Source organism: Bos mutus, chromosome 26 (genome assembly GCF_027580195.1).
Source record: "Bos mutus isolate GX-2022 chromosome 26, NWIPB_WYAK_1.1, whole genome shotgun sequence".
Lineage (NCBI taxonomy): Eukaryota > Metazoa > Chordata > Mammalia > Artiodactyla > Bovidae > Bos > Bos mutus.
The window spans coordinates 38,113,712-38,125,313 of NC_091642.1; the positions used below are offsets into that span (position 1 = coordinate 38,113,712).

General features: G+C 43.6%; 1 protein-coding gene across 1 annotated transcript; it reads left to right on the plus strand.

The window, feature by feature from the left end:
• The first annotated feature begins 5,013 nt into the window (after nt 1-5,013).
• PPP1R3C (protein phosphatase 1 regulatory subunit 3C) lies at nt 5,014-9,930 on the plus strand. The gene is made up of 2 exons (XM_005905293.3): nt 5,014-5,171; nt 7,464-9,930. The coding sequence occupies exons 1-2, from the start codon at nt 5,158-5,160 to the stop codon at nt 8,404-8,406; spliced, it is 957 nt and encodes a 318-aa protein (XP_005905355.1). The 5' UTR covers nt 5,014-5,157; the 3' UTR covers nt 8,407-9,930.
• The last annotated feature ends 1,672 nt before the right edge of the window (nt 9,931-11,602 follow it).

The following is an 11,602-nucleotide window of genomic DNA, read 5'->3' on the forward strand; positions in this document are numbered from 1 at the left end:
TAAAAAAGCTAACTTTAAAGAGTCCCTCTCCTTTGGTTCTTCCCTGTAATTTCCCCAGCTAGAATCCTCACCTCTTGCAAACTGCTCTCCTTGTTGTTACCTCGCATGTCCTGGTCCCCGTTGGCCATCCTGGCCCCTGAAGGCCTCTCCTTTCTCTAAAGTCCCAAAGCACACGTTGCAAAGGTTCATTACATTCACATTACCCATTTAGCACTCAGACAACTTGGTATGGTTACCGGTCTTTTTACCTCTCTGTCTTTCTTCCCAAAAGATTATTAGAAAGGTCAAGTGTATCATCCTTTTCATTCTCCTTCCCCCCTCCTTCTTCATCTCACCTGAGATACCCCACAGGTCTCAGGTAAGGTCTTGCACTTTCTTTAACCACTTACTTTTGGTAGCAGCAATTGTGCATTCACCACAGCACCCAGACTGTTCTCCTACTGGGATGTTCTAAAAGTAGAGATTTTTTTAAACTTAAAAAAATTTCAGGAAGTGAAAATGATGCTTGAATATCCTTTCAGTGCAAACAGAATGGCCAATAGTATAGTCTACTCACCATTTGGAGAAGAGAATGGCAACCCATTCCAGTATTCTTGCCTGGAGAAGTCCATGGATGGAGGAGCCTGGTGGGTTACAGTCCATGGGGTCCTAATGAGTTGGATATGACTGAGTGACTAACACTACTACTACTACTATAGTGATCAGCAATACTTTAGTTCCTTCTCTTATCCTCTGGGAATATGTGCTTTGAGTAGAATGGTGAGCTGCTGGTACCATTTCAACTGCGATGGCATTTACTCTCTCATTGATTGAGCCCTTCAGCTGGATTCTCATCTAAATGCCCCAAAGATGATACTCTAGTCTAGTTAACTTCTTCGCATTTCCCAAACCTCACTTCCTCCTTAAAAATTCCACAGATATTCCCCAGGGAGCCCTCCTTTTTCTGAATCTCTCTGGCCTTCTACAGACCATCTTTTTGGTCTTGGTGGTTATCAGTATGGTGCTTGTCTTTTTTCAGAGCAACTCACACTTGGAGTGTGGACTCTAGAGGGTTTTGAAACCTGGTCTTGCCCCATCTACTAGCTACACGATCTTGGACAAGTTACTTAAACTCCCCAGGTCCCCTCGGTTTCCTCATCTTGAAATATGGATAATCAACATGGTTTCAACCTCCTAGATTCTTATAAATATTACATGAGTTAATATTTATTTGTAAAGTGCTTAAAACAGTCCCTGACCCAAAGTAAACTTTCCATAAGTGTCTGTTTTCCTTTTTTTAAATTATACTCCTTCACCTAATATTGGTGTGCCCATCCAATGTGGCTAAAGAAGACAGGAGTCAATGTAAGAGAGAGCTTACTATTCAGAGTCACGTGAACTGGCTTCTCTCTTCTCTTCAAAATGGAAATCTCAGTTCTTTTCATGAAAATGAGCAGTTCTCAACCTCACTGCCTCTACAGGGCAGGGCTTGAAGATCAGTTATGAGGTTCATCCTGTTACTACTGAGTACTAGCATCTTAATAAGTGTAAAGTATATTCAAGAACCTTCTTCACTGGGCATTGAAAAAAAGGGCAAGTTTGGAGACAATGAGCTGACTGGCTGGGACTCCCTGTCCCTGTTTCCCATCTCTGGTAATGTGATGGACAGATGGTGGAAGAGACTCTGTTGTGTATGTCACACGTCATCAGCCCCTTGCTTTGTAGGACCTTAAAATGTTCCCTGGGTATTTAATTAAATTTGGTTTTCTGTAATAAAGATTGTAGCATTCTCAAGGTCAAGGGGCTGTGACTTATGAGTCCTTGTAACCCCTGGCCTGGCACTGCACAGATCAAGAAGCTCTCATCAATAGATTCATTGTTTAAACTGGTAGGACAAAGCAGTGTTTGGATGCTGTTAAACTGCAGTTGGAGAAAAATTACAAGTAACTATAAACCTTCCCACAATTCCTAATCTACTGTGTCTTTATTGGTGCCACTCACAACTAAGAATGCTGATTCCATTCCAGTCCCTCTCATCACAATGAACTGCAGTAAAACCCTGGAAGGAGATAGAAATGAAGGACCTGATTCTGCTAGTTGAGATAAGTCAGATACAGAAAGACAAATATTCACATATGAGATCATATACATATGGACTATAAAAAAGCTAACCTCATAGAAACAGAGTCAAATGGTGGTTACCAGGGGTTTAGGGTATAGGGGAAATGAGGAGATGGTCACAGAGTATAAACTTCTAGGAATCTAATGTACCACATGGTTAATAATGCTGTTTTATTATACACTTGAAAGCTGCTAAGAGAATATATCTCAAATGTTCTTACCATAAAGAAGAAATGGTAATTATGTGACTTGATGGTGGTAATCATTTTGCAATACATCAAATTAATACTATGTGTACTCTAAACCTACATAATGTTGTATATCAATTACATTTCAGTAAATATGAGGTGAGGGGAGGGAAGAGAAGTGGGAGGCTTGGATCATTCAGTTTAGAAGTTAATTGAGTGTTGACTCTTCTTTGGAGACAGCCCTTTTTTTAAAAAATATGAATTTATTTATTTTAATTGGAGGCTAATTACTTTACAATATTGTATTGGTTTTGCCATACATTGACATGGCTCGGGGCTGGTGCACTGGGATGATCCAGAGGGATGGGATGGGGAGGGAGCTGGAAGGGGAGTTTAGGATGGGGAACACATGTACACCCGTGGCGGATTCATGGCAATGGAGACAGCCCTGTATCCCTGATTTTTAAGTTCAGAATAGTGGCTTTTATGGCATCAGTCAGCACCAGGGGGCAGAAGAGAAAGCAGTTTGAATGGAAAGAAGCCCAAACTCAAAAAGACTGTGAGTAAATGATGTAAGCATGTCAAAGCCTCCAACACAGTTCTTAGCACCTAGTAGGTAAGCTATATATGTTAGCTGAATCTTAAAGTCTTAAGTCATTTAATGATGATTTCTCAATTACAGAAAAAGTCCAGGTTCACTGTAGAAAAAATAAAAAATACAGAGAAGCAAAATGACAAAAAAGTGAAAAGTGAAAGTTGCTCAGTTTGTTCGTATTAGTGGCTTCAGTCACGTCCAACTCTTTGCGACCCCGTGGACTGTACAGTGCATGGAATTCTCCAGGCCAGATACTAAAGTGGGTAGCCATTCCCTTCTCCAGAGTATCTTCCCAATTCAGGGATCGAACCCAGGTCTCCCGCACTGCAGGCAGCTTCTTTATCATCCGAGCCACCAGGGAAGCCCACAAAATGAGAAATAAAATTTTAATTATTCATAATATCTCTATTGCCCCAAATTAAGCACTGTTAATGTTTCAGTCAAGTATATTCTCTTTTCCATATATGCATGTCTTACCCCTAAAAAGGGGATCACAGTTTATTTTTCTTATTTCGTGTTTCTCTGCAACTGTAATTGGTAATATCTACTCTTTAGCTCAACATAGTGTTGTTGAACACATACCAAGCACTTTGCTGAGTTTTCTTATCTGCACAGTTTCATTTAATCCTCAGAGCAATTTCACTATCTCCATTTTACTGATGAGGGAGTTGAAGCTCAAACTTGTCTAGATTTGGAAGTGTCAAACCCAAACTGTACCCCTTCAGCTAGTTTTGGCTGGGCTGAGAAACTAGAAGATCTGCTTTTAGTTGCATGTTTCCTTTAAAAAATCAAGCCCAAGGGATAAATAACTGCCCCAGTGATACTCAGTTTCTTTTTCTTTAACCACACCATTTTAACACTTGGCTGCTGCTCCACAGTGATTTTAAAGACACAGGGATTTTTGTACATTTTACATTGTATATTCTCTACATTTTAATGGACTACTGGATAACTAAATTGAGAGCAGAGCAAGGCCATGGATTTTATATAAACAATTCCTACTCAACTTAGAAATTTAATTTTATGGTTGTAACTGATGGTCTAAAAACTCCCCAAACTAAACAAAATTATGAAACCTCGCTGAGAGTAACTGGCCTGGGAGAGTCATGAAACTTACAGTGTGATAGTTTAACATTTTGGTTTTCACATCACTGCCAGAGGACGTCAGAACCGAGTGGAGGGATTTGGGTTGACCACTGGCTCTGCGGGCTGACCCACCACATGAGCAAAAGAGGCCTTTTCATTTCTGGCTTTAGTTTTCTCTTCCAGGGAGAAAAAGCTGAAGAATAGATTGAAATATAAAGTGCCTTTTAATGAAATGCTGCCTCATTGTCTTATAATAGGGCTCACACGGACTGCCGGTGGCTCAGATGGTAAAGAATCTGCCTGCAAAGCAGGAGACCCGGGTTCAATCCCAGGATCAGGAAGATCCCCTGGAGAAGGCCATGGCAACCCACCCCAGTATTCTTGCCTGGGAAATCCCAAGGACAGAGGAGCCTGGTGGGCTACAGTCCATGGGATCTTAAAGAGTCGGACAGGGCTGAAGCGATTAATACTGACTAACACGGTTTATTAACAATATTAGTTAGAGAAGGAATGTATTGTGTGGTGCATTTGTGGGTTCACCCTAACACCAAAATATGCAGTCAACTTCTGATTGCTCAGGGCAAGGAAAGGGAGATGAGCCAATGCACCAAGCAATGAACAAGATAAACATTTCAAAAATATAAATATAAGCGCGCACACACATCCCATTCCCCCACCGCCGCCCCTCCACGCGTCCCCGGGACGATCCACAGTGTCCTGCGCTCAGATAACTGTATACAGAAGCCTCGCGAGTGAAAGACACGTCCTCCCTGCAGCCCCGCTGTGTTGGCGCTCGGCGCGGGAGGAGGTTTGCTGCTTTCCCTCCTGGCCTGCACCCGCTACTTGGCGCTACGCGATTGCCTCCACGCCTTCTCGCCCGGGGTTCCCGTTACTCTACCCTGGCCAGCTGGCCCGGGGTCCCAGAGCGCCCGCAGCGCCCAGCGAACCCTGCACCACGGCAGTCACGTCCCGGGCAAGGGCTCGCGCCCCAGCTGAGCGCTGGTTGGTTGCGCTGTCGAGCCCGCGGCCCGGCGATTGGCCCTGGCAGTCGGCTCACGTGGTCCCGAGCAGTTAAGCGGCCTCCCGGGGGCCGCACCCGAGATCTGGAGGAGCTGCGGCCACACGGGGACTACCGGGAGACGGGTGTGAACTCTCGCAAACCGCGGAGTGCCGCCGCCCCTTTGCCTGATGAGCTGCACCAGGTAGGTTCCCTGAAGATTCTCCGACGGAGCTCAGGGAGCGCGCAGCTGTCGGGAGGCTGGGATGCGTTTTCCTGCTGTCATGCCCGCCCCGGAGACCCCAGAGGAGGGCGGGTTGACAAGCTGCTGACTTGAATCTGGAGCCGGGGAGGCCTTAGAGGTGTGAAGATTTGCTCTGAGCATCTTAGGCAGAGCTGATTTCGGTAAACGGCATCTTAAACCAGAAACTGTTTTAGCGTGAGTCAGCTTTAGTTCTGATTCCCTCGTGGATTCTAACCGTATCTCTTGGTCCCGCACAGATGTCTCAAGGACTCGTGGGAAGAGCACTCAGATTGCTGGTTGGGTAGTTGAGCTTTGGGAAAAACTAACGATGGACGATGTTGACTTTCCTTGGTCCTCTCCTTCTTCTGACGGTTTGCCATAGCAAAGCTAGTCTCAGATTTTGAGCAAATGATTATTTTTAAACTCTTGGGCCAGACTTAACATTCCAGGGAAATCGCCATATCCTGAAACTATCTTTCTATAAGTGCAAAGTGTGAAAATACAGAACAAACCCCCAAACAAACAAAAACCACCCTAAAAACTACTTAAATAGCTTCTTTAGACATAACTTAGAAGACTTCTCTAAAATTTCTGCCTGTTTATTATTAGACCAATAAATATAGCTTTCTCTCTCATTTGTTTGTTCTAAGTTTGTAGGTCTCCCAGAAAAATCCTAGGGCTAATAAAATGAATTCTCAGAATGTTCTTTTATTATCCATCTTATGATAATGACCATTTGCCTATGTGCTTAGAGCTGCTGGGAAGACAGTTACTAAAGCAAGAATGAGAAATGTCACATACAGTATACACACACTTCTTATCTGAAGGCTAGGATAGGGGAAAATTGTCCATAAGTTTGGCAATGTATACTCAGGGCTAAAGGCCAGAAAAAATATCTTTCTTGATGGACACTTCATGGTTTAATATTTATGAGCATAGTTATGTTTAAATTTTAAATAGCTTTATTATCTTTCTGGTTATAAATATCCATTGCCAGAACATTTGAAAATACCAAAAAAGTACAAAGGCAAAAATAGATCACCTATCACCCGAAGATAATTGTTAACTTTTTGTTGTGCTTCCTATTAGACTTTTCAACATTTATAAGTTCATATATATGTGTTTTATAAATATTATTATATATGTTTTATATATATATATATATAACACATATATTGAAATTACCCTATTTTCAGGTTTGGCTTTACCAGTGACTCAGCGGTAAAGAATCTGCCTGCAATGCAGGAGACATGGGTTCGATCCCAGGGTTGTGAAGATTCCCTGGAGAAGGAAATGGCAAACCACTCCAGTATTCTTGCCTGGAAAATCCCATGGAAAGAGGAGCCTGGTGGGCTATAGTCCATGGGATCACAAAAGAGTCTGACATGACTGAGTGACTAAATAATGACAGTACTTTTCAGATCATCAGCTTTTCCCACTTAAATGTGGACTTGACATGGATATCTTTTTGTGTGAAATACAGATTATGTAAAGTTTTTTTTTTTTTAATTCATAAATGGCTGCCTTGCACTTGAGTGGGTTATTTGTGTAAAATGAGGAAGAGCATGGTAATGAAAGTGCAGAGAGAATCCTCTAATTTACTCTTTCTAGTCTTTTGCTCTCAAAACCCTTTGCTGTTTTTATTCTTTCTTTTAAAATGGATTATGGTTCCAGAGAAGTGTAATTAATTCAATAGCAAAATCATCAAAGCAGTTGAGGGAGTGCGGTCTGGAACTTTGATTCTAGAACCTGTCTGGTCATTAGCTTACCTGGGAAGCTTTAAGAACATGTATACATTCTTGTCCCCATCTCCAGGGGTTCTGCATTAAGGGCTCTAAGTCCAAGGATTCTGCATTGCAGAAAAAGGAAGAAATCCAACCCGCTAGGCCATGGTGGGGGCTTCCGTGGTGGCTCAGACAGTAAGGAACCTGCCTGAAAACAGACAGGTTTAAGAACTGGTGCTCCAGAACAGAGCAAATGGTTTTAGAGCTGTATTAGAGTTGATCCCATCCAAATCTTTTATTTCTCAGATGGAGACACTGGGACACCAAGAGTTTTAACCCATGGCCTATAGCCAGTCAAGGGTAATGCCAAACATAAGATGCAGCTCTTATCACCTAAGCCTTCATTCCTTTACTTCATGTGAGAGCACTGTGCTGGCTGTAATAGCCAACAAAAATAGTGCAGACATACTTGGGACCAGGGAAAGTGCATTCCAGGTGCAGATGATAACCCCTCTTCTTTCTATTCCAGAATGATCCAGGTCTTAGATCCACGGCCTCTGACAAGTTCGGTCATGCCTGTCGATGTCGCTGTGAGGCTCTGCTTGGCTCATTCCCCACCTCTGAAGAGCTTCCTGAGCCCTTATGATGACTTCCAACGAAGAAATTTTGTGAACAAATTAAAGCCCCTGAAGTCGTGTCTCAACATAAAACAGGAAGCCAGAGCACAGGACGACTGGAAGCCTTCACACAACCAAGCCAAGAAGCGGGTGGTGTTTGCGGACTCTAAGGGCCTCTCCCTCACTGCCATCCACGTCTTCTCAGACCTTCCAGAGGAGCCCGTGTGGGATCTCCAGTTTGACCTCTTGGACCTGAATGATATCTCCTCAGGCTTAAAGCTCCATGAGGAGAAGAACCTGATTCTGGATTTCCCTCAGCCTTCAGCTGACTACTTAAGTTTTCGGAACCACTTCCAGAAGAACTCTGTCTGCCTGGAGAACTGCTCTTTGCAGGAGCGAACAGTGACGGGGACTGTGAAGGTGAAGAACATGAGCTTTGAGAAGAAGGTTCAGATCCGGATCACTTTTGACTCCTGGCAGAGCTACAACGATGTGGACTGTGCCTACATGAAAAATGTGTACGGCGGCTCGGAGAGTGACACCTTCTCGTTTGCCATTGACCTACCCTCCGTCATCCCCACGAAGGAGAAAATTGAGTTCTGTGTCGCCTACCATGCTAATGGGCAGGTCTTCTGGGACAACAACGAGGGTCAGAATTACAGAATCGTCCATGTACAGTGGAAGCCTGACGGGGTGCAGACGCAGATGGCAGCCCAGGACTGTGCCTTCCACCAGGCGCCACCCCCCAAGGCCGAGCTGGAGTCGACAGTCTTTGGCAGCCCAAGGCTGGCCAGTGGGCTCTTCCCAGAATGGCAGAGCTGGGGGAGGATGGAGAACTTGGCCTCTTACCGATGAATGAAGCAACCTGGTGACCGGTCTTGACCTTACGCCCCCATGTAATTCTAGGTCTGTGTTGCTCAATCTTAGGAAGGCGTTGCTACTTTCCTTCAGTAGGTTTAGGTTGGAGCTTTTGAGACCTGGCTACAAAAAAAGATAGCCCCTTGAGAATTTAGTGTGGAGGGTTTGTATGGATGACACTGCCCAGTGTTGCTGTGGAGGATCAAGTTACAGCCTGGAACCCTATTTTTATAAAAGTAATATTCTGTCTATACCCTTTTGTCCTTCCCTCTCAATTCACTGGCTTTCATCTTGGGCAAGGAAAGGTTGAGGAAGGACAGTGGATGGTGATGGAAAGCTGTGTTAATGGTATGAGGAATGTCTGAAAAGTATACACACAGGGCTCTGCAGCTCAGGTCAGAGTAGGAGCAGGAGGTCTGATACTTAACTGTTGGTGAGAAAATGAAGGTTATTTTGGTTTTTTAAGTTGGTTTTACAGGTTTCTCCTGGGGAAGTAATTTGTAGGGGGAAGAAAAAGACCCATTCTAGGTATTCTCGGGGAGAAGAACCCAAACAAACTTTAGGGGTATTGGGTGGTTATTGGGGAAAGGTGAATTATAACTCTGGAGAATCAGATTTTATACGAAGCCTTTCTGTTCAAACGTGACTCATCAAAAAACATGATTTAGGGAAAGCTTAAGCACATCTGGCTTTGCAGTCCTAGTGGGATAAGTGACCTTCCCTGTGGCCCAGGTATTATGCTTGGGTTCTCAGTGTAGATGCTGCCTAATCCAAAAAAACCATGCCATCATCGTTGGCCAGCAACTGGTAGGGACTCTATGTCATGTCAAGGATCACTCTCTGCAAGTGTCTTGATAAACCAGAATGTTGTAGTTGCCTAACGCAAGTATCTGAAGGGTCATCTGATAACTCATGAGTGTCTGACCTCATCAGAAGGTCCCCTGTGTTTGCTGGCATTCCTCCTGCGACACTGTTGTATCTTCAAGAGTGTTGTCAGTATACACAACTCGCATCCTTCATATTGAAGGTGACTCGTTTCTCTGCCACACTGTATTGATGTGATATTGGACGTGAAGACTGACACTGATTCTCAATTCAAGAATCCAGTATCTTGCACATAAAAGTAGCCATTTCTTGCCTATATTCTTCTTGTTATTTTACGTCTTCCTACCAATATCTTGAAAGTCAACATTTTTTTTTAATGGCTGTGAATTGTTTTGGGTGTGTTGTAATATACTTTGTTTTGGACTGTGCATAAATCCATTCTGTAAGGTCTTCAGAACAGGAGCCTCTCAATGTTCCCTTCTATCATCGTGTACATCCGTTGAAAGGTGTTCTGAGAATGCAGTTAATTTTAACACGTGTGATATGCCATGCTGGAAAATTTATTGGAATAACTCTGCTCTGACAGTATTTGAGGTTTGGCTAGCACCCACAATTTTTCTAGTCTAAATATTTCACTCTTCTGTAGCTATCCTCTGTGAACTTCTCACTTTAAAAATAAAAGTGTTTGATATAAGATCTGAGAATGTTTGCTTTCTCAAAGTCCCAGTTAGTTAAATAAGAAACCATCAACTGAGATTCTCCTGTTTTGTTTAACTGAGCAAGGTTAGTTTGGACCAGGAATTGGATCCGCCTGAAGGTATTCACAAGGTCCCAGTCTCATTAGTGAGAATTTCTACCTTCTGACCATTGGGGCTGGGCTCTAGGGGCAGCGACTTGGGCTGCTGGGACTGTCCCCATCTGTGCTGTCTGCTCATCACGCACTCTCAGTTTTATCTTGGGGGCCGTTTCTTGGCTTGAAGTCGGGGAGGGGATGGTGTGGGAAGGGCTGGAGCAGCTACTGTCTCTTGAGTTCCAGCTCCTTTGTGAAAGGGCAAAGCTTGGAGCTGCAGGGAGGGTGTGTATCGCAGGCAGCGGGCATCAGTCCCAGACTGAGGGGAGGCTCAGCTCCTGGGGTGGGAAGCAGCAGGTCCAGGAAACAAAGTCTTAGTTCCAGTTCTTGCCTAAAACTCCAGAAAGGGCTTCTGCACAGTGTCTCTTAAGGGGGAGTAACCAACCTTCTAGAAAGGCCAAATGATGAAAAACAAATTCTATCATAACATTTTCTTCATCAGAAGTTGTGAACTATAGGCTTACAGACTGTATCTGGCTGCAGACATTTTTTCCTCTTCTAAAGAATGTTTTAAATTATGAAAGTATGATAACACATTTACAGGAGACGTGGAAACTATAGAACAAATTTACATATAGTTCCACTATATATTATAGTTATTCTTGAAGTTGATTAATTAAGAGTTTTAGTTGGAGTTTTAATATCAAACTCTCAAAAATTAATAGAATGAATATACAGAAAAGTAGAAGGATATATGACACCCCACTCCAGTCCTCTTGCCTGGAAAATCCCATGGACGGAGGAGCCTGGTGGGCTGCAGTCCACGAGGTCGCTAAGAGTCGGACACGACTGAGCAACTTCACTTTCACTTTTCACTTTCATGCCTTGGAGAAGGAAATGGCAACCCACTCCAGTGTTCTTTCGTGGAGAATCCCAGGGACGGGGAAGCCTTGTAGGAGGCCGTCTATGGGGTCGCACAGAGTTGGACACGACTGAAGCGACTTAGCAGCAGCCACAGCAGCAGAAGGGTATAGTATCTCTGAAAATGACTGCAGATTTTTTTTGGACACAGGTTGATTTTTTGTTTCTTTTTTTTTTTTTAAGAGAATTTATTGCCAAGAGCAGGCCATCAGCAGGCTACATTAAAACAAAATCTGAATTTCCTTTTAGCTCAAAACGTTGCAAGGTCTTTCCTTACAGTGACCATCACCTGGAGTTGAGTGCACTGCCTCCGTTGGGTGGGCTTTACCTGCTTTTTTCTTGTCACCCCTCCTTCATTCTCTCATGCTGCCCCTCTACCTCTGTAAGCACTGGAGTTCATCACCCACATTTTGTTTCCTCTGGCTCTCTACTGGTTAGGTGAAGACCACTCTCTTACCATAGGATGCAGAAAAGTTAAATACCAGTCTGACGGGGACCTTGAAAACTGTAGGATGCAAATGTCCGCCTTTAGAAGAGAAATTCAGATTCAGAGAGGGGAAGTGACTTGTTTGAGGTCCTGTGGCAGGTTGAGTCGGCCTGGAACAGTGACTTCTAGGTTGGACAGTGATTTTTTGTTTTGTTTTTTAGTATTTTTAT